Below are 24,767 nucleotides of genomic sequence, written 5' to 3' on the forward strand. Positions count from 1 at the left end.
AAAAATAAAAAATAAAACACAGATGTAAAGGGGAAGTTCCACAAAGATATTCATTACATAATGAGATTTAACAATAATTTCATCGTGGAAATATTTTCATACTACATTCTGGATTCATGAATTCTAATGTATGTGAAATAACACTCAGACATTTACTATCTTTAACTCAATTGAACAATTATGTCTATTGTACTTGTTCTAAAAACAAAATTATATTCAATTTAGCTCCTATCTTTTTAAAATTATACTATTTTTTGGTCTACATTATTGGATATCAGAGCAAATTATAAAATAGAAAGTTTAAAATCTGCTTTTCCCTAATGCATGTTTTATAAATGATTATAGGTATATGATCTCAAAATCTCATTTAGCATTGCTGGTCTAAAGAAATAAAAGATTTTAAAAAGCAGAAGCACACAAAACTTTGAATGTGGAACCATATTTGTTTAAACAATTTAAAAATTTTAATATATTTTCTTAGTTATTTCCCAGCTTAGATTTTGAAAATTTTCCACCCTTACATGTCTAAAAGTAATCTGTAATACAGCTATTGTTATAACATCCAATATTTAAGAAAAGTTAATGAAATACTACTGTATTGCCTTTCTCACCAAATGTTAGCAGAAAACATCATATATCCACCTTGGATTTCTTTCTTTTCATCCTGATTTTTTATCTAATTTTTACAACATTTGGCAATATATTTTTCCTGTCAAAGAAAGGCTAAAATTGATTTACTATAGTAATATCAATTGCAATATTTCTATCTTGAAGGTCTGTTTATAAAAAGCAAAGTGTTAATAAGTGGTTGGAGTTCTACGAAACTAGTCTTCGAAAAATGCCTCATAGCCTTTGTATAGATAATACACTACCCCAAACAAGTGAATTATTATCACTGGACCAGTGCTCCGGGTTTAACTGTTCAACAGTTGGCTTTGAGGTAGGGGCATGAGAATTGGCAGGTATATTTATGGGCCAGTGCAATATTTTCCAGACATAATTGCTCAGAATATCTTTTTTCTCCGTCACTATTCCTCCTATGCCCTCTCCCAGCTCCCCCACTCTTCCTCCCACCCAACAATCACCAGTTTGTCCATGCCCATGAATTCTCAATCCTGTATCTATGAGTCTGTTTTTAAGTGGAATCATGCTGTTAACACCCTGTTTCCCCGAAAATAAGACAGTGTCTTATATTAATTTTTTCTCCCAAAGTTGTGCTAGGTCTTATTTTCAGGGGATGTCTTATCTTACCATGCGCTAGGTCTTTTTTTGGAGGATGTCTTATTTTCAGGGAAACACGGCATTAAGAAAATGAGAGCCTTGTAGTCAGGTACATTATGACTAGCAACAGAAATGAGAACATGGCTTACCTGGTGCTCCCTCTTCCTTTTGGAGGTGTGAGGAGGACAGCCAGGTAACCCCAATGAGAAAAAGCACCCGAGGAAACTTACCTGAGAAGAGGATTGGGGAGTGGAGAGAGGAGGAGAGTCGAGAATTGCTTGATCCATGCCTTTCAACCCCCGTGGCCTAGTCCTTCCGATATTACTGCTTACAGGTGTTCTGATGGGTATGGTATTGTAATCGTTAAAATAAAAAACAAATGGAGCCTAGCCTCGAAGATTCACTGAGCAGACAAAACCAATTTAGTCCTCCAAACAAGGCTTAATTTAGCTCCATTTGCAAGACTCCCTTTGACCTGGCTCATTTCTTGCTTACGCTTCTGGAAGTCACATGTGGAACTTGAAGTGTTACCCAAAAGTGATGTGAGGTGACCACTAACCAATTCCCTATCATTTATGATGATAATAATATGTCCAGTCACTGTGAACAGTCCCTGCCTCCTCACTCTATAATCTACTATATAGCCATATATACCGGAGCCTCATTCCATCGGGTTGAGTGTTCCTGGCTCATGAACTATCTTTTGGTTTGGGCACAATAAACTTTTCCTAAATCCTACTTTGGTAATTCATGGGTTTTACTCCTGATTTGTCTGAACTTTTTATATAATCTGTAGTTACATGTTGTCAGATTAGCTAAGCACTGAGCAGAGGAGCGGGGTCTTATTTCGAAGTCATTCATTGTATCATCCCTGAGGAAAGACACTTTTGAAGTGGAGAATGAAGAAACAAGTGAAATGAAGCTCACCGTGTGGAAGCCTTGGATCTTCAGGCCATTGTGATAGGAAAGCACCATGAAAGCACAACCGGGATTTAGGAAGGAGAGGGGTTCACTGGATGCCTGCAAGGTTGGGCCTCCCCTGTTGGGCTTGCTGCCATACTGTACCCTGGCTGCTCATTACAACCACTTGGGCATAAGGGTGGGGAGAGAAGGCAGCATACACCACCCCACACCTGAGTATTTTTTTGTATTTGTTTTGTTAATCCTCACCTGAGGATATTTTTTCATTGATTTTTTTGGGAGAGTGGGAGAGAAAAAGACAGAAATATAGATGTGAGAGAAACACATCAATTGGTTGCCTCTTGCACAAGCCCCAACCAGAGCCCAGGCCGGGAAGGAGCTACAACCAAGGTACAAACTCTTGACCAGAATCAAACCTGGGATTTTTTGGTCCACAGGCTGATGCTCTATCCACTGAGTCAAACTGGCTAGGGCCTGAGTATTTCTTAATAATCTCTCCAAGTGATTCCAATCTGAAGCGAGGGCAGAGAACCAATGAGGCATACCATAGTTCTCTGAGAGGCTGTGGCTACCAGTATACCCATAACATGGAAAGACTTAATGGGATGCTTATCCATAACAGAATAAGAGAAATGTCATTTGGGATCATTTGTTTTTTTCTGATTTTTCCATGCTTCCCTCCCCAGTGCCTATCATAGTGCAGTGCAGTGGTCGGCAAACTCATCAGTCAACAGAGCCAAATATCAGCAGTACAAGGACTGAAATTTCTTTTGAGAGCCAAATTTTTTAAACTTAAACTTCTTCTAACGCCACTACTTCAAAATAGACTCCCGCAGGCTGTGGTATTTTGTGGAAGCACGACACTCAAGGGGCCAAAGAGCCACATGTGGCTCATGAGCCGCAGTTTGCCGACCACAGGGTAGTGTTTGGCCTCCAGACCAGCAGCATCAGCACCACCTGGGAACTTGTTAAAATGCAAATATCAAGGCCCAGCACAGACCTGCTGAGTCCGCAAATCTCAGGTGGGGACTGGTAGCCTGTGCTGTAACAAGCCCTCTGAGTGCTCTGGCAACTCACTGAAACTCAAAATTGTTGATACGACTGAGTTAAGAGGATAGTGTATTCTTTCAGTGCTTGACCGAGCCTCAGATTGAGAACTAGCGTGGGCCAGCGCGTAGACAGCACAGGGACTCAAAACAAGTGAACAGTGAGGGGAGGGAAGCTCATCAGTAGATCCACCTGTTTCCTCCCATGTGGATATTTTCTTTCCAAGTTGAATAGCTGTGAGTCCAGCCTACTTGGATGTTCCACTTTGATTGATAGCTCCTTCCACCTCTGGGTGTATAAAGAGTGAAATAGAAATAGAGCTGGTGTTAGAGTAAAGGAGGGAGAACTGAGTCAGAGACTGTGCCAGAGGTTAGGACTGCTTTTGGTAAAACAGGCAGTTCAGTAATTTCACTCCTAGGAGAATTCCTTGGTAATCACACACCATACACTTGGCGAAGGCCGTGCTGGGACAGACGGTGGGCTGTGCTGCTGATGGACCATATCCCTTGTCATAGTAAGTTAACAGCATCCCCCAGGATCCAGATGTGCGTTACCATGAACTCCTTCACTGCAAATGCAGGCCACCCCGTCCCAGGACACCATGTACTCCGTGTTGCTGGCTACTCATGTGTGACATTATTTTCCAGGCAATATAAAGACAAACAGCTTAATTCAATTGAAACCTAGAGTGAGTCTAATGCTTTACTTCTGGTTCACAGATGATTCAAGTAATGCTTGTCTTCGTTTCTCAGTGCAAACCTGCTCCTTTATTTCTGGGCCATGTTACAAAACCTCACAAGATTTCAGATTTATTCCAAATCGGTTTGGCTCAGTGGACAGAGCATCAGTCTGCAGACTCAAGAGTCCCAAGTTCAATTCTGGTCAAGGGCATGTACCTTGGTTGCGGGCACGTACCCAGTAGGGAGTGTGCAGGAGGCAGCTGATCAGATGATTCTCTCTCATTGATGTATCTAACTCTCTATCCCTCTCCCTGCCTCTCTGTAAAAAAATCAATAAAAAATACTTTTAAAATATACTTTTAGAAAATAAAATATATTTCAGGTTTATCAGCTATAAAATGAGAATGATCAAAATACTACCCATAGACTTTATATGATGCCATGTTTGTTCCATACCTAGCAGAAGCTGTGGTATGTACTATGTACTTAGTTAATGACATCTGTTTTCTGTATACTGTTGTTTTAACATCATTCACACTTGGCATCGTGTATGTGGTATTTTGTCACAGAGATATAAAATGTACATCTACTGTGCATTCAGACATAAATAAGATAGCTGGCAAGATTATCTTGAGAGTCAAATTCCTTAGGTTTTTATTAAAACAGAACAGAATGCTGGGCAAAAAATAGTGTGTGGTTTGGATGTTTTATTTTATTTTATTTTTTTTTTTAATTTAATAGACTTTCCATTTTCCTTTTTTTTTGGTCAGAAGGCAATATGACATAGGGACGGAACATGTATAGTGAATCCCCATAAAACCACCTAGTATAATTTAAATGGAACAAAATGAGTACTTTTTCTAGACATTGAAATAATGTAAATTTCCATTTTTTGGTAATTAATTACTGAAATATACCTGGTTGAGTTTATGAGAAAACCAATGTTTTTCAACTCAGTGTAGATAAAAACAGATAAGAAAGCTACATTTATTTCTCCCAGGTTTTTCCCTAAAGAAGCCTGGATTTCTATTAATAAGAATGTGGTCAATATAAGAAAACTTCCAATGCTTCTTCTCCTGTGTATTTCTTCCAATTATTTATATGCATACTGAATGAACAAATTTCATACCACTTTAAATATATTAGGTGTTGAAAACTAATACTTGTAGAAACTATTTAATATTATGATACTTAAAAAATATATACACTTAGTGGCCAGATTATTATGACCTCTGAACACATAATAATCTGTCCACTCAGCGTATGTACTTAGAGGCCCAGTGCATGAATTTGTGCATGGGTGAGGTCTGGCCAGAATGGCCAGGGGGAGGGGACATTGGCAGTTGGCCAGCCTGCCTGCTGGTCGATCAAGCCTGAAAGGGAGGGCAGTTGGAGGTGACCAGGCTGTCAGAGGAGGGAAGTTGGAGGTGACCAGGCCTGCAGAAAAGGGCAGTTGGTGGGAAGACCCAGGCCTACAGGGGAGGCAATTGTGGGGATCAGACCAGCAGGGGAGAGCAGTTAGGGGTGATAAGGCTGCCAGGGGAGGGCAGGTAAGAGATCTGATTGAGGGGAAAATTAGCCTTTTATTGTATAGGATATAAATTGAGTGGCCAGATTATTATACATTCAGAGATCATAATAATCTGGCCACTCAGTATATATGTATATATATATAAGTGTGTGTGTGTGTATGTGTATATGTGTGTATATGTGTATATGGAATGAGTTTCTGCAAATAGAGATAAAGCTATAAAACGCATCTAACCCATATTTGGGAGAAAATCTGCTCATAATCTACATGTACTGTGGATATAAATAAATAAATTTATATATTTAAACTTGTACTGCCTATACTACATAAAAAAATCATTTTGAAAATAATGCTTCATTCATACTTCCTTTATAACCATTAAAGCTAAAAAAACTAAATGTTTCTTTTCATTAAAAGTATTACAAACTAATAAACAGCAAGTGAATAGGACAACTTTAATAAGAAGTATGAATGAGACATTCCTCATATAGTACTAGTTAGGAATTCAATATAATGTCATTGCCTGACAGTAAAGCAAATTCACTAAGAACTGACTTTGGTGGCCTTTCCACTTTCAGATTAATTCCTCATCTTTCCAAGATGTATCAGGTACCATTCTGTCACAATAACTTTCTGAAAATGACCCTGTATGTATGTGATCTAAATGAAGGGATTTGGTTGCCAGATGATTTAAGAAAACAAGTTTCCAGAGCATTTCATGAGAGACACATAGAATAGTTCACAGGGCATTACCCCATAGAATACTGACAACATTTTCCAATAACTTTTTACTTGGAAAAGAGAATCTTTGTCTTTCAATTCGCAGTGTAATTTAAAATTGAAAGGCATTTTCTTTAAAATGTATTCCCTATTACACTAAAGCCACACACACAAAAAACTCCATGCGCCTGCCTCTGGAGTCCCCCGGGGGGTAGTGCCTGTGAAAGTCTTCCCCTTGTGTATAAGGATTTATAAAAATTCCATTGAACAATGAGATTCTCAAAATTCAAGAAATAAACAAAGTGTGTTGATATGGAGATTTCTATGATTTGGAGATTTCTATGTAGATTTGTGTCTGCCATAATCACTTGTCAAATGAGATTAGATATAATATTAAGTGGTAAGATACCTTAGCAGGCGTCCTCAAACTTTTTAAAGTGGGGGCCAGATCACGGTCCCTCAGAGAGCTGGAGGGCCGGACTATATGAACTACTAATTCCTACTGTAACACCTCAGCTGCGCTCACTGCCCAAAAAACCTGGAGGGCCGGATCAGACTCCTCTGCGGGTCGCATGTGGCCCGCGGGCCGTAGTTTGAAGACGCCTGGACTAATGATAAGTGGTGCTTATGGTGATGTCTCATACATATCAGCACCTATTTCCACTGTTTTAATCATAACAGTACTTATATGCATACAGAAATATGGTAGTTCTGTGTATACATGTTACTCCTATATAATAATACTATTTCATGTACATAGAGATGAGTTTTTATTGAAATAATGTTGGAGTTACAATAAAGCTTTGTTATAACATCTCTATTCTCTGAACTGGCACATTCTATATGCAGCTTTGATTCATTTGTAATTATTCATAATTATTTTTATTCAAGGAGTCTGAATTTTTAATGAAGAGTGTAAAAATCACTAATACCCCCTCCCTGCCATCAAAAAGACATACACTTAAGGAATAGTCTGTATTTGATGAGCATACCCACTGGTCCTGTCAGACCTTTCAGAATCTTCCAGTGTTCAAGTTCTGTCTAGTTCTAAGCTGAAGAACTACATGGGCCCCAAAGAGCCCAGGTCTGAACCCAGTGGACCCTCTGGATGGAATAGGTCAATGGCATGTATGCCAGCTCCAGACAGGTCCCTAATGGACATACTGTATTGTTATAACATTTTGATATAACAAGAAAGGCATCAAAATTAAATAGAATAAATTACTTCATTGGTGTTTCCACTGCACTTTATACTTAGGTACCATTGATATTATTTACAGGTAATAGAGGCCTGGTGCAAGAAAATTCATGCACTGGAGCAGGGGTCCCTCAGTCCAGCCTGCCCCTCTCACAGTCTGGGAGCCGTCAGGGGCAGGAAGTGACCTGGTGATTAGGGGAAGGGGACGCCCCATCACACCTCTGCTGTTGCCACTGCCAGCAGCACAAACCTTGCAACCCCTTGTTACCTGAGCCTTGGGCAGCCCTGGGTGGCTGGGAAGCCACCATCTGAGGCTTGCCTGCATTTTGGGCTGGCACTGGGTGGCTGGGGGGCTGAAGGGACTGGGGGTCTCCGGAGGCAGGTGCATGGAGTGGCTGGGCCTGCCCGGAGCCAGGTCTGGCCTTGCTGTGTGCCTACTGCCCCAGCAGGGCTGAGGAGACTGGACATCACCATTTTGTGGCTGTGGGTGCCACATCTTAGAGGGCATGACAGTCAATTAGCATATTCCCTCCTTATTAGATAGGATATCTTCCTGTACATATATTTATAAGTATATCTTCCTGTACACATGCTGGGCAGGGGAAATGGTTCACTAGCCTTCCCATCACCAGCTTCTAGAGCCATGACTGACACAGAGTATCCTATATAATAAGGGGTAATATGCAAATTGTCCACTCGACCAGAAGTTTGACAAGAGTACAACCAGGGAGTGGGGCCGGTCTGCCAATCTCCAGTGTCCCCTCCCCCCTGGCCAGCCCAGCTGAATGGGCCTGTTAGGGCAGGCTGGCCAAGCCCCACCCATGCACGAATTTGTGAACCCAGCCTCTAGTAATATAAATAAATGCTTGTTCTGTTCAAGTGAGTCAAAGGGAAATAGGTATTTTGGTGATTAAAACTTGTTTCATAACTGAAATAACTCTGTGCTTTCACAAGCAGAAATCTGTAAAAATTTATCTATATGTTATCATATATATGTGTGTGTGAATGTGTGTGTGTGTGTGTGTGTGTGTGTGTATATATATATATATATATATATATATATATATATATGTATATGCCAGAACCAAACACAACACTATGAATGGTTTAGGAATCCACTTAAGAGAAAATTTTGATCACTTACTATAATATTTAACTTTAGATATTTTCATTGCCAAGTCATGAAACACTAATGCAATTTAATTTGCATTTGCAATAAACTTCTAGAATAATAAATAATAAGGAAAAGTGATAGGATATTTAGTTTTTAGAGCTCATATGAGTATGAAAAACTTATATTACTCAAAAACATGAACTTATCAGATACGTTTTTAACTTGCCATTAAAGGCACTGAATGAAAAAATATAATTGTGCATTAAGATGCTATAGATACTTTAAGAGAAATAGAAACAGGATGTCTGTGTTTAGCAGCAAATTGACACTAAAACACATAATTCGCAATTCCAAAAGAATATATATATATATTTTAAATCTCATCATGGTAGTGACTATGTCTATTGGATTTAGGATTCCAAAACAACCTGTTTCCTGAAGTCAAATTTTGGATTTAATCTAGTTTTAACATTTATGTCATAACCTATAAAAACAATTTGCACCATGACATTTAATTGACTGAAAAATAATTTTCTCAGACTAACTAAAAAGGAAGCGGAGAAGAGTGAGCTTTATCTAAATCTAAATATTTACTCAGACACAGTACTTAACCATAGCTACTGAGAAATGCTTATTTCATAGTTACTCAAACTCATGGAAAAATATGCTTATTGAAAACTATGATCAAGTGTTTAGAAAACACAGACAAGAAGCTGTAACAGGAAACCAAATTTGCAAAAGATCCACCCCTGCTTTCACTTTTTTGTTTCTTACAGAAAAGCCTGAAACTCTAAGATTTGTCATATTCTGACATTCTCACAGGAAATTTGTCACACTGTTTCACAAGCATAAGCAACATTATTTCACACCACAATAAGAAAAAGAGCAAGCCATCCAACTGCACAAAAGGAAGTATTCAGATTGAAGGTGTGTAAATATTAAGGTGGCTTCCACCTAGACCTCAGAGACACACACACGTGAGTGAGAACACCCGTCTCTCAGGAGCACCGTACCTTGTTTTTCTCCTGCAGTTCAATTTGTGATGTCTTGAAATCAGGACCTTGGGAGTTTGCACTTAATATATCTTTCCTTTTGAGGAGTTCATCCATTTCTTTCACCTGGACCTTCAGCCTTCTGTTTTCTCTCTCCAGTCCTTGTTTTTCAGTTTCAAATATTTCCCTCTGGTCCCATTCCACTGTATTTTCCACCTGCAATCTCTCTAGCTAAACACAGAAGAAGAAGAAGAAGAAAAAGCATGTAGTATTTGTAGTTGCTCAGGAACCAGCAAACAGCCTCCACCAAGAAAGGTTCATGGATATGTCATTTCCACCATTTTTCAAAGGAAAATTGTATTTGTCTAAAAAGTTGAGAACAACACAAATGTCCTGAGACCTATCCATGCCCTACATAAGTATATCTTTCCTCTTTGTTTCTTTGTCTCTGTACTCATGAACCATATTTGTCAAAGAAACACGGTAAATAAAAAACTGATGATATGCTGAAACCGGTTTGGCTCAGTGGGTAGAGCATCAGTCTGTGGACTGAAAGGTCCTAGGTTTGATTCCGGTCAAGGGTATGTATATTGGTTGCGGGCACATCCCCGGTAGGGGGTGTGCAGGAGGCAGCTGCTCGATGTTTCTCTCTCATCTATGTTTTTAGCTCTCTATCCCTCTCTCTTCCTCTCTGTAAAAAATCAATAAAATATATTTTAAAAAACTGATGATATTTTGCCAATGATTGCCACTCAAGTGATGAACATTTATCAGTTGAGAAGACACACATCATTTCTTGGGCAATTCCAACTGGATGGATATAGTTCATGTAATCATTCACTCATTCATTCATTCATTAGTTAATTTATTTACTATACCTTTCCATTTTCAGGCACTGCGCTAGTTACTTAGATTAAAGACAAATGCACGCAATAAAATTTATAGATTCTGTAACTCAAGTAATATAAAATATAGTCAACTGCACATGAGTCAGTGGCCAATTTGATTTCAGGAGTAAATGTTGGCAAACCACGGCCAGGGAGCCAAATCTGGCCCATGGTGTCCTTTTTTAATAGTTGGGGGGAAAATCAAAAGAATTATATACATTAAAATTATATAAAATTCAAATGTCATCTGTGTTTCCCAACTTGAATGAGACACTCTACAGAGATGGAGCATTGTCTCCAATTTGTGGTCAGCACATTAGACCAATGGCCAATGAATGGGACGTGAGCACGAACCACTGGATGGAAGTCGTCTCGGCTCCTCTCATCACCTTTCCCAGTGACTCACCGAAATTCCCAAAGCCTGCAGCATTTTATTTATACTCTGACTGAGACAGTTTAAACTTCCAGGTAAAACATGCTTTCCCCTATGAGCTATAAATATATTATGATTCCAATATGTTAGAATGTTTTGAGTCAGCCAGTAAGGTTAAACTTTTATGATATTTGACAAATGCATTGTTTTGAGTTTTGACAGAAACATCAGAGGTGCGCTTAGGTGCAGCTTTATATCTGTGGCTTACATCTTCTCTCTCTCCTAGAAGAGGAAGAATATTTCTCTGGTGTGCAGCAGCTGAAAGGATCGATTCCTCAAATATCTCAGTGAGTCAAAGTCCAGCATGAACATTTGTCCAAATACAAAAACAAATGTCAATGCGTATGGATCGATTGCGTGAGAATCTTCAATTCACCTGACCTTTCCACTGAAAAATTATTAGACATTTATGGTAGAGGAAAGAAATTCCCAAAAGATTTGGTAAAGGTCAAAGTACAGTCTTGAGCAATATTTGAAACTTAGTTTCCAATAATTATTTATGACCAGACTTCAAAAACACTTACAAGGAAAATTTTAAGTGGCTCTGGTCTAGAACCAGGCACATTTCCTTTGAGTTTCTTATAAATAACTCATGTTTACCTCAGTTCTCCTCCTCACATCACTCCAAAATAAAACAGAAGGACCTCCTTCCCTCTTTCTTCAAAAGTGGTCAAAATTTAGGAGGCTTTTCGAATGGCAATTGTTTCTACTAACCTTGGATTATATATAGGATGGAAGTTAAATAAACCTTAGTGGAGGCCAGGATTTGAGTCAGAAGAAGATAGAGAGTAAACAAGAATGGAAAATTTAAAGGCATGAAGAAAAATACCAACCAGTGTTCAGGATAGTGATATAACCTTACAAAAGTCACTGGTACCAAACAAACAAACAAGGCTTTAAACCTGTCAGGAAAATGGCTAGCTTCTGTCGGGAGATTATTAAGGAGAATAAAACCAGTTCAGAGACTTGCTTAAAAAGGTCACGGCAAGGAAAGACATTGGCTACTCTGATGCCTTATCAATTTCCATTTTATTTCTCTAACTATAGGGCACGAATTGACAATGTCTGAGCAATAATAATTGCATTGTTTATTTATACTCTTACCCTAGAGGCTCAGTTTCAAATTTCCTAAAGTGCAGCTACAGGAAACCTACTACTATAATGCAAATGATCATGGCCTTTTTAAGGATGCTGGATGATTTTTAAATTGTTGGAATGATATTCATAGTGAAAATATCTTTCCATGTATTGAAAAAATGAAGCACTCCTATCATCACGTAGGGTGTCATTATTTAGCCACATCATGTAGTTTTTTTGCTTGATTTTTATATTTTTACTTAGGATTCTAGTGTAGGGAATTGTGTTCCCAAAACTATGAAAAATAATTAAGCATAAGACAATAGAAAAAAAATATTTAAAATAGCTGCTTAATTTTTAAAAAAAATATATTTTATTGATTTTTTACAGAGAGGAAGGGAGAGGGATAGAGAGCTAGAAACATTGATGAGAGAGAATCATTGATCAGCTGCCTCCCACACACCCTCTACTAGGGATATGCCCGCAGCCAATGTACACGCCCTTGACCGGAATCAAACCCAGGACCCTTCAGTCTGCAGGCCTACGCTCTATCCACTGAGACAAACAGGTTTTGGTGCTGCTTGATTTTTTGATGGTGGCAGGCTGCATCACAAAGTGGTCAGAGTGTGAGTTTTCATTCTGACACTGCCATATACTAGTTTGGTAGCCTTCAGCATGTTCCTTAAACTTTCTGAAACTGTTTACTCATCTGGAAAATAAGTACATGTTTCCCTTCTAGACTTCCTGTGCTGATTAACTAAAATCAATTACATTAAGGGCTTGTAAGGCACATGGAACCTACAATGTTGTTGGAAGTGTTCATAAACATTAGCTATAAATATCGAGTAATCAGTCTTAAAGAAAACAGAGACAATATTTTAATGGATATATTACACCCTATTTATTAATATTTAAGTCAAGGATATATACTTTAAATGACTTTTCTTTATCTTTCCTCTTTTGGCTTTTTCCCCCCTTCTATTTTTGCTTACCTCCAAATGATATCTTCCACTTTTTATAAGATACTAGAGGCCTGGTGCACGAAATTCATGCATTGCGGGGAGGGGTCCTTCAGCCTAGCCTCTGCCCTCTTGCAATCTGGGAGCCCTGGAGGGTGGTCCGACTGATCACTTAGTGGGTTTAAGCTATCAATCCGACATCCTTATCATTGCCATGGAGGCAGGAGAGGCTCCTACCACTGCCTCTGTGATCACCAGCAGTGAAACTGGCTTCTGACTGAGCGGCACGCCCCCTGTGGAAGCACACTGACCACCAGGGAGCAGCTCCTGCATTGAGTGTCTGCCTCCTGATGTTCAGTGCGCATCATAATGACAGGTCATTCCACATTCGGTCATTTGCATATTAGCCTTTTATTATATAGGATACTTTCATTGGTTGATAAATTCTAAAAAATAGTCTTGATTTATCACTTGTCTTATTTATTTCTTTAGTAAAGTGATTACTGTTGTGATCAGAGAAAGCCTAAAGTCAGACACTCAAATGTGAACAAAGATAATTTTCCTAAGGTACTTGAATCCTTGCTAAGTCACAGAAAAATAACCTCAGGCTATTAGACTCATATAATTTCAGAACAACTGTTTTGTACTTGAATAGATCAATACTGAAAAATAAAAATGGCCCCAGCTGATTTGGCTCAGTAGATAGAGTGTTGGCTGGCAGATTGACAGGTCTAAAGTTTGATTCCAAACAAGGACACATGTCTGTGTTGCGGGCTCCATTCCCAGCAGGTGGCGTGCAGGAGGCAACCAATTAATGATTCTCTCTCATTATTGATGTCTCTCCCTTCCTCTCTGAAATCAATAAAAATATATTTTAAAATAAAATAAAAACAAATATAGTCCATCACTGCTAAAAAAAAGTTTTTCCTATACCTACCTGTGACTACCAGGTTTAAACATAGATATGAGCCAATTTTTTTTTAATATTTTATCAATTTTTTTTACAGAGGAAGGGAAAAGGATAGAGAGTTGGAAACATCAATGAAAGAGAAACATTGACCAGCTACCTCCTACACACCCTCTACTGGGGATGTGCCCACAACCAATGTATATGCCTTTGACTGGAATCAAACTTGGGACCCTTCAGTCTGCAGACTGACCCTTTATCCACTGAGCCAAATCTTTTTTAGTGATATGAGCAAATTTTTGCTAATTCATATACTTACGGAAGTTATCTATTTAACAGAATTTCCATTGCTTAAATATTTAAAATACAGATGAACTTTTAATAATATTTCAGAGAAACATCTTACTTTGTTAAAGAAATAACTAAATTCCACATGAAGTTTAGAGGGTACTAAATTTCTTCAAGTAATAACTCCTGAAAGAATCATTGTGTGAAAACTGGGTTTATCTTATAAGTATTAGCTTGGAACATATAAAATATAGTCAAATAAAGAACTCATCAAATCTGTTTGGCTCAGTGGATAGAGCATTGACCTGCAGACTGAAGGGTCCCAGGTTCTATTCTGGTTGCAGGCACATCCCCATTGGATGCAGCTGATCAATGTTTCTCTCTCGTCCATGTTTCTAACTTGCTATCCCTGTCCCTTTCTCTCTGTAAAAAATCAATAAAATATATTAAAAAACAAAAAGAAGACACCAAATCATATTCCAAATGAATATAAACAGTTGTACCCTCATCACATTTTGGTTTTACTTTTTCTCACAACCTCATAGAAGATTGAAATAGAAGGCCCCTTTCCATTTGACATGTACTTTATCTTTCCCTTTTTACATTCAATCAAGTATTAGTTATTGGCTACCTACTATGGGCCTGGCACTATTGCAGATTGAGCTTAAGAAATCTACCAAATGGACAGGTTTCTTCTTTACTGTTTCTGTCATGTCATGAACATGGTTAACCTGGGATTTTGGCCTAAGAATAGAGATATGATTGCTCTCTGTTCATAAGAAAGCATGTTTTGCAAGGGAAATATTTTGATAATAGGAAATTTCTAAATCAAATGCCTCTAAGGTAAAAACAGCATATTTTTCTTTATTGGAATTTTAATCCTCATTGAATGCCACTAGACTGGAACAGTTTTAGTAAAGTAGTTTTGAATTGGAAACATTGAGAGTGATAGTTGAGATGATGTGAAATGTAAATAACACATTAATATGAACTTGCTAAATTCACTTGCCCTGTGGAAAGCAGTAAACAGAATGGTGAAGGAATTGGACAGAACTTAAAGGCCAAAGGGTCAGGAAAAGTCCCAGATACAGGAGTGTGTACCCTGAGCAGGTTAAGTCCCAAAGAACATCACAGTGGAGGCCTCAGATAGCCTGAAGGCATCGAGGAAACATGTTTCCGATTTTTACTTCTAGATAAACAGAGTTTTTAGGATTAGTATGGTCTAATCTTTAATTAAATATTGCCTGAAACTGCACATAATTATTATAATATAAAACTAAGAAAAATCACATTGGAATATATTTGATTAGAGCTAAAGTATGTTATTTAATTTCACAAAGAAAAAAAAATTAGTGCAGGCACTGGTAATAAGGAAAGATCTTACATTTCTCCAAAACCTCATAAATTTAAATGTCTTTCTTTGTTTTCTGATTCAGTCCTTCTCTATTAAAAGCATGAGACAATTGCCTGCAATCTTGTCAAAACCAAAGTATTCATTTAAGGACAATATTTGAAAATGTTTATCTCTTCCTTCAAGCATGTATAAAAGAGCTCAATGTTAATATTTTTCTTGAGGCAAAGAGAAATGTATGCCTATTATTTTTTTCTAAGAAAGGTTTTCATAAAAAATCTGCATCAATTTATGTTCTTTATCTGAGTAGTAATAGCACTAGCTGACAGAATAACAGATTATAAAAACCCTATTCAAAAACCTACATAAATTGAAAGAAACCACTCATAAATTCCATTTATATAAAATGTCCTAACTAGGCAAATCTATAGTATTAAATTACATCAGTAATTACCTAAAGCTATGGGGATGGGAGGGACAGGCGAAGTGACTGCTAATGGATACAGGGTTTTTCTTTTGGGAGTGATGAAATATTCTAAAATTGATATTGGTGATGATTGCACAACTGTGAGTATATTAAAAACCGCCGAATGATGTACTATTTAAATGGGTTAACTGTACAGTATGTGAAATAAACCTCATTAAAGGCGATAAATATATGTAAAGAGCAAAGACTATTCTAATCAAAAGAATTACAGCAATTATGCCTTCTAATTTAAATTTAAATCTCAAAGAACTTCTGTTTAGGAGCATTCTTAAGCAATCTGAAGCCCAACTGAGGTGTTGTCATTTGTCTCACTGGTACCACTATTTCAGTAAAAACTCAAAAGCCCAAGTCACTCACTTCTCTCAGTATTTTGTCACTTAACATTGAGGTTGTGATTCAAAGTGAACTTGAGAATTTCACAGCTCCCCAACTCTATGTTAATATTAAAATGATAGTTAAACCTATGACTTGTTTTATTGCAAGCATATGAAGCTGTTTACTTGTTATGTAAACAAGATATTCTTGGAAACACTCTGTCTTACCTAACTTTCAGGTTTGTGACTGCATCCCTGCTCTCCCCTAGCATATGGCATTTTGAAATCTTTGGAGGCTGGAGCCAGAGTTGTGCAAATCTTTTCCACAACCAAAGAGCTGACAAAACCACTTTTCTTCTTTGGAACTTTGTGTCTTTTTGTGTATATAATGTGATATCTTAGAATCAGCAAAAGCCATCTCTAAGCGGGGGAAGGGAGAGGAGAACAATGGAAAATAGGCCAAAGACTAATCTTTCAAGACTTTTCTTCCCTTGCCCTAAGACATTCATTATCCACCTTCATTAAGTCCATTCTCAAGTACCCATTGACCCCTCCTCACTAAGGCATACCCTGGAGCATTGGAGGAGGCCCCCAAAGGGTCTCAGTCCTCAAAGGCATTACTCCCTGGGGAGGAGATAAAGGGCAAACAATTCCTCCTGAGAGATGTAACAGTGTGAATCTTTCAGGGCTATGCAGAACAGCGCCACCTGGCGGAATTTCGGAGGTCGAGAGAAGGGAAGGCAGAGTAAATTCAGGTTTTACAGAGTCTGAATTATATCTACAATGTGGGGACAGAGCAAATTAAGAGTGAAAATAAATATTTATTTAAAATAAGAAAACAACAATTCACAAATATTAGAAAGCTGTCAATACCCTAAAATATCACAAATATTAAAAATAATATTGACATTAATAGCAATAACTACTTAATAACTAAAAATTGGATTTTCTCCAAATTTTGGATGTGTATCAACTTTTAGAATTACTTATTTCATAATACTTTTACATATAGGGGTTAGTCTTTCGGAACAGTTGATCTTTTTCATTGAATGAAAGTGAGATAAACCCACAGCATAACACACAGGCTTTTTTGCTCTTTGGAATATTCACTCTTTGAAGCTTGAAATCCACAAATATAGATTTTCTAAAAATGTATCTTTCATGTGACTTTATTTCATTAAAAGTATGGTACATTATCAAATATATTTCTGAGAGAAAAAAATTTTGACTGGGTATACATAATAAACAAATCCATAAAAATATTTCGCTACATACCAACTGCATGTACACTTGGCAAGAAAGACCCCAAATTTTTCCACAGCTACTCTAAGTCCAACAGAAAAGAGGACCAGGGTGTTGGAGAGAATGTCAGAAAGGAAAAAGACAGAGGTTTAAACAAGTGTGTCTCAGTTATCTTACTTTTGCAAATGACATCAAAACATATGGTCATATTTACATCTTGTGAAGACTGCTGCCCAGGTCTAGGAAGGGGCCTATGTGTGACAGGGGACTGGACCTTAAATTTCTTCAGCTTCCCAGATCACCTCTGCATAGGAGGAATACTGATTATTCTCCTCTGTAACTGGACGTAGTTTACTTCCAAAAACCTAAATCACCTAATATCAAGCACCTTTCTTTTAGCACAATCTTTTTTCTACCTTACATAACAAAATTATTTTTAACTCATTGTCTTAATCAATATGAAAAGCAAGTCAAATAAAGTATGTATTTCATGTAATAAGTGATGTTACCAACTATGAGTATGCATAGCTATTTTGGTACCAATAATACAACCAACAAAGAAGAAAATTTTGTTGAGTAGAAAAAAGCCAGGACCTGCAGTGAGGAGATCTAGATCAGATCATAGATAGATAGATAGATAGATAAGGTAGATAGATAGGGATGGATAGATGGATGAATGGATGAAAAGAAGGATGATGGATGGACAAATAGATAATGATAGGTAATAGATAGATAGATGATAGATAGATAGATAGATGATAGATAGATAGATGATAGATAGATAGATAGATAGATAGATAGATAGATAGATAGATAGATATTCATCGTAAAGAAATGCCTAATGTGATTACAGAGGCTAACCATCCCCAAGATCTGTAGTCCGTAAGCTGGAAACCCACGAGAGCCAGTGATGTAAATTCTAATCCAACTTAAAAGGCCTGAGAACTAGAAGAGTTTCTGGTATAGTTCCAGTCTGACTCCAACAGGCTCAAGACCCAGGAAGAGCGGACATTTCAGTTCAAGTCCAAAGGAAGGAAAAATCTGGTGTCCTAGCTCAAAGGAGGTCATGCAGAAGGAATTCCCTCTTACGTGTGCAATGGTCAGGCACTTTGTTCTATTCAGGTCTTCAACCGGTTAAATGAGACCCACTCATCCTAGAAAGGGCAATCTGCTTTACTCAGGATACCGATTCCACTATTAGTCTCATCCAAAAACACCCTCACAGCACCCAGAATAACTTTTGATCAAGTATATGCACACACCTTGGGTGGCCCAGTCAAGTTGACACAAAACTAGATGGGGATCACCATGGTCTCTCTTCCCCTCTCCCAGCTCTGTGATCTGGTGCTTCAGAGCAGCAGATCTCTTTCAGGATGCACATCAGAATAATGAGCCTCTGAAAACCTAGTTCTATGAGAAGCACTCATCTAATTCCCCATCTAATAAATCAAAATCTCCAAAGAGAAACCTGGACATAAGTATTTGTTTGTTTGTTAACTTCACATAAATCTAGTGAATTCTGCTAATTTGGTACATCTGCATTAAAAGATTATTTTCAATTTTTTAAATAATACTCAGATTATCCATGTGAGAACCTTCATCAGATTCCTTCAGAGCCTCATTTTATACACATCAGATGTTTTAAAGTGAATATAGAATTATATCTTTCATTGATTTTGATCATCATGACTTCAGAACTATATTACAAAGGGAAATTGCCGCCAGTGGCAATTACATATTCTAAAATGCATTTCAAAGGATACTTGTTGTTCTAGTATGTCATCTGTGCCTCTTCAATCCTCCCATATGATCCTTATGAAAATACCAGCTAAATGAGCCTTCTGTCTTTATTTCTTAACATGCACAAAGACTACTGATAGTAATTAGGAAGCACCACAGGCCTGGAGAACTGTCACCCAAGCTCTGAGCCTCTACCACCGCCAGAGCCCCTTTCTCATGAGAGCAGCTAAACTGAGTCCCTCCCACATAGCTTCCCATGCGTTGAGCATGTCCTGGATACAAAGCTGAGCACGCCTCGTTCAAACCCTGCTGTCTACAGGGTAGTCAGTGGCCTCTGAAATAATCTAAGGCAGAAACTCAATTCAGCAAGGGGCAATAATGAAAAGATACTAAAAACCACACTAAGACCTCCCAACGGATGTTTATTATCTATAACTGACAAAACTTGGGAGCAACCAAAAAATCCTTCAGTAGGTGAAAGGATAAGTAAATAGTGGCCCATCCAGACAAAGAATGAGCTGTCCGGCCATAAGAAGACATGGAGGAAAATCAAATGTACATTACTAAGTGAAAGAAGCCAATATTCAAAAGTTACATATGATATGATTCCAACTATATAACATTCTGGGAAGGCAAGTCATGGAGACAGTAAAAAGATTGGTGGTTGCTAGAGGGTAGCGCTCAGGGAGGGATGAACAGGCGGGAGGACAGAGGATTTTTAGGACAATAAAAATGCTATGTGTGTTTCCATAACAATGGACACATGTCATTATACTTTTGTCTAAACCCATAGAATGTACATCATGAGTGAGCCCTTAAGTAAGGGATGGACTCTGGGTGATTAGGATGTATCAGTGTATGTTCATCCTTGGTTTAAAAAAAAAAAAAAGTAACATTCTGGTGAGTGAGGTTGATAATGAGCAAGACATGATAGAGGCACTGGCAGGGCCATGAGATATATGGAGAATTGATTATAGAGGTTCCCTAAAGATAAACATAAATGTGCCATGTGATCCAGCAATCCTACTTCTGGTATATATCCAAAATAACTAAAATAGGCATCTTTAAATCATGTCTGCATCATAAAGTTCCTGCAGCATTATTCACAATAGCCAAATGTCCATTGACAGAAGAATGGGTACAAAAAATGTGAAATATCATTCAGACTTTCTGTTGCAATATGGATGAACTTAGGGAACATAATGTAAGTGAAATACATCCATCACAGAAAGACAAAAACTATATGATTTCCACTTATATAAGATATTTAAAATAGTCAAATACATAAAGGGGTGGTGGAGGAGAAAATTGATTTTAAATGTGTGTCATGCCTCTATTATGCAAAATGAATAAGTTCTAGAAATCTACTATACAACATAGTGTGTATAGTAAAAATATGGTATTGTGCACCATAAATAATGTTAACAGAATAGACCTCATGGTAAATGTCTTACCACAACACACACACACACACACACACACACACACGCACACACGCACGTGAACACAAGAATACAAGGAAATTTTTGGAAGTGATGTATATATTTAGTACCTTGGTTGCGGTGATGGTATCATAGATGTGTGTATATATTCAAAGTCATCAAAATGTATACTTTAAGAATAGTATATATGATGTCAGGGGCCTGAGTTCCTGACTTTGCCTGCACATATTTGTCCATGGAAGCGATGGGAAGACAGGTGCCTGGGAGCTGTGCAGTGCTGCCTGCTGGGAGAGGAGGCACCCACGGCCGGCAGGGGCTGTGCCAAAATGTAGGTGCACAGGGACTTTTTATTTCCTGGAAATGAGAGGAGGGGATCTAGGGATGCAGGGTGTGTCCGCTGGCTCCAGCCCCAGTGACCCAGGAAGCCAAGCCAGGCCAGAGAGCAGGGAGCAGGTGGGAAGGCTTGGCTTCCTAGATCGCTTCCCACCCACTCTCCCACCGGCTCCATGGCTCCAGATGGCACTGCCATCTTTGTCGTGTCAATTTGTATATCCCTTCCTTATTGGCTGTGGGTGCCACCATCTTTATTGGGAAGTGATGATTAAATTGCATATTACTCTTTTATTAGATAGGGTGCTTACCTTAGATATTAAAACATCTGATTTCAACCTACCTTTTTCTTTATTATTTTATTCTTCTACAAGTAAAGTAGATTCTGAATAGCCTAATTTTCTTTCAGAATTCTTATAATAGCCTTAGAGTCAAGCAAGTCATCTCAGCTCTGACGGTTACCTTAGCAATGTCTATAAATTATCCACTATTAGTTCAATTAATTCTGACTTCTGTAATTTAGTGCTTCTATTATTCTTAATTATGTTTGTTGAGAAAGGTCTTGAGGCACTTCTACTAGCAAAGTGGTATCTGTATGTTTCACTGTTCTTATACATGTACAGAATTCTAATGTGGTGTTTCATCAGCCTCACTCTCTATCCTGATAAGCTAATTTAGGTTTTGCAAAGAACAAGCTTACAGATTTTCATGATGGATAGGATGTTGGGGTGAAGGTTCACTCCAGTGCCCTGGAGAATCTAAAATTCCAAGGGATGCAGAGCTAATAAATGACAAGTCTAGGATTTCCATTGTTCTCCTCATACGATAGCCATGGCCCCCATTCAAAAATATAAGCCCATAGAGCTAGAGACAGAAGTCCTAGTCACCACCAGCTATAACCACGTTTGCTCAGCACTGGGTGGAGAGAGGGGAATGGAGCAGGCCTGAGCTCAATTATCATGAAGCTGACATTCACTGGGAAAGGCATACAGTGAATATACACATTTGATAAGGTTTTTAAAAATCTCACCCATTTCTTTGAGGAAAAAATATTAAGAGAAGATATTTTTTTTTTGGACTAAATCCATGCCTCTTTCTAAAGGGATGTGTACACTGTGAAGGACAGCACCATATGACTGGCTTGAGGAAGATGAGAGAGCTGTGTGGACTTTCTAGACAAAAAAAAATAGGGTGGACCTGGGTATTAGTCAGGATTCTCCTGAAAAACAGAATCAATAAGGTATCTATATATGGATATCTATCTATCTATCTATCTATCTATCTATCTATCTATCTATCTATTTATGGTGTCCCAAAAATGTATACACACTTTAATAGCTGATAACTCAGTTTTCACTCCTTTTCTGGTTTAACTGCCTTGAAATAATGTGTGAAGACAGACTAAGCTTTGAACAGAGAAACTGTATCCTGAAGTGCCACTGGACTTTTTTTTATGGGGATATATAAAATTTAAAGTTAAGGTGCAAAACCAGCAACAGCCAATGAATTGAGGGTGTACACATACCAAACAAAATGATTCTCTTTTTACTCCCTGCATTTATTTATTCATTAATTTATTTTTTAACTCTTTATTGTTGAAAGTATTGCATAGGTCTTGATGTTTGCAATCCCATTGCTTCAAATTATCAGCAGTGCCTGGACCAGAATGGTCATCAGTTTGAAAATGTATTGAAAAAATAGTTATTCATTTCTGTAGGTTCTTTTAATTTTTAAAAATTAACTATATGTTAATGAACACTGACTTTATACTATTTCAAAGTGTGTACACATTTTTTGTGGAGGGGACACCCTGTATATATAAAGAGAGGGACTGAGGTTTATTATAAGAACTGGCTCCTGCAGTTACAAAGCCCAGAAGTCCCAGGTCCTGTCAATCTGTGGTCTGCAAGCTGGTGAATAAGGAAAGCTGGTACTTGCATTAAGTAGGAGTCTGAAGGCCTGAGAACCAGAGGGGGTGGAGAGGAAGGATGAGGGAAAGTGGGACAGGAGGAGAAGCAAGAGAAAAATCATGTACGTTCCAGGACCTCCTCCTGTCCCTGCTCGTGTCATATGCAGAATAGCTCCCATATGTCATCATTTTTTGTTTCAAAGTAAAGGTATCCATGTAGAGTTTTAGCTACATCTAGTACCTAGTACTAACCTTAGTTCCACCAAATCAGAAAGGTGCACAAGGTATTTAAGGCTTCAATGTCAGCTGTTAGTACCGCGATAAGCCCCATGAAGCAAGCCTGTGTCTCTAAAAGCATTGATTATGAAATTTTATAAAAGCATGTTTGTTGTTAATTACAAACTACTAGGAACATTGTTATTATCACAAATAGAAGACTTCTAAATGAAACCCTTTAAAAGAAAGCAGGCAAAAGCATAACATTTTCAAAGAAGATTAATAAGTTACATTTCATTTCAGCTTGACACCAGTTTTTAAATGTTAGCAGTGTTCTCTGCATGTGGTAACAGACACATCTTCCATTATGGAGAGAATGAGAGTCATTTATCATCAAAGCTAAGTACAAAAGTTATTTGTATCATTATCACTTACATTTGATTTTCTAGATGATGAGATTTCATAAAAATGATCATTTCAGCACACTTGGAACTCATCATCTAATCCCAAACCAATATTTACAGACTTGCAAAGGAAAAGCAAAATAAGTATTAAAGTCAGCGTGGGAATATAATTTTCAATGTAATCATCTCTGCTACTCATTGTCTGGGTTGCATTTTAAATACTTATTAGATTTTACAATTATATTCTGTATTTACTCTTCTCTACATGTTAGTGATTTAAGAATGTCTTCCCTCTGAAGTATACCAGACTTTCAAATACATTTTAAAAAATCTTGGTCTATTAAACACATTGGTTTCCAACTCTTAAAAATTACTAATCTTTCCATCAGCAGTTCCTTGCCAGGCATGTTGTTGCTTCTAACAGTTTCAGCATCTAAAAAGGAATTACACTATATTCAAATGTTTTTGTACAGTAGATGAAGAGCTAGAGTGAAAGCAAAGGTTGTTTTCAACATTTTTGAGAAATGAAGTTAAGTAAGGAGAATTCATATGAAGTATGATACAAAGGATGTATCATGACACCATTTTTGATAAGTCTACTATACAAGAACTTTGAATATTTCACAATTATCATTACTTTAAAATGCCATTTCTAAATGTACCATAAAAATCTTGTTCTGTTATCTATTATAAAACAACTAGAGTGCCGATGCAAGAAATTTGTGCAAGGGACTCTGCCCTTGCAGCCCTGGCTTCATCCAGAAGGTGGTCTGGCAGGATGTCCGGAAGGACATCCAGAAGGTCGTTCAGCTGTCCAGTCTAATTTGCATATTATGCTTTCATTATTATTATAGATTAAACAACATATATATGAACAATAACGGGTGAGTAAATATTTTTATTTATTCTGATTTAAAAAGTTTTTAAAAGGTATAATATTTTATAAAAATAATTTAAATATATGCCCATACCACATATATATCTTTACAAAGGCCCCAAGAATAGCACAAATTTCTTTTTAGGAAATGGAAAGAGATAGTTTTAAAAATAATATCCACATAAATAATTCAAACAATGCTTTTTCTTTATGTCTGTTTAAGTTAACTTTCCATCATCTACAATAAAAACTTATTTCATTCATTGTCACATTCACTCATTGCTCAAATTCATAGTTCATCTATATGCACCCAAATGTTTAAATAGTTAAAGTCTCCAAGGCAATTTTGAGAGTGTTTTTCTTTTTTTCTGTTACAACAACCCTGTCCTCACTTTACCTGGTAAAAAGATCACATATGTATTAATACATTTGGGCATCAAAATATAAACCCAATTTACCTGTAAAATGCTATACTGATTT

At 37.5% G+C, this 24,767-nt stretch overlaps 1 protein-coding gene across 6 annotated transcripts in view; it reads right to left on the reverse strand.

The window, feature by feature from the left end:
- Positions 1-24,767, reverse strand: part of CCDC102B (coiled-coil domain containing 102B) — a 138,285-nt gene that overhangs the window by 70,512 nt on the left and 43,006 nt on the right. For 5 of the 6 annotated variants that reach the window (XM_045574467.1, XM_036418902.2, XM_036418904.2 and 2 more), the window contains exon 5: positions 9,446-9,655. The exons of the other annotated variant lie outside the window; for it this stretch is intronic. In XM_045574467.1, coding sequence (XP_045430423.1) covers positions 9,446-9,655 — 210 coding nt within the window. The remainder of the gene's footprint in view (positions 1-9,445; positions 9,656-24,767) is intronic. 6 annotated transcript variants of the gene reach the window in all.

Source organism: Pipistrellus kuhlii, unplaced genomic scaffold (genome assembly GCF_014108245.1).
Source record: "Pipistrellus kuhlii isolate mPipKuh1 unplaced genomic scaffold, mPipKuh1.p scaffold_m20_p_6, whole genome shotgun sequence".
In the NCBI taxonomy this organism is placed as follows: domain Eukaryota; kingdom Metazoa; phylum Chordata; class Mammalia; order Chiroptera; family Vespertilionidae; genus Pipistrellus; species Pipistrellus kuhlii.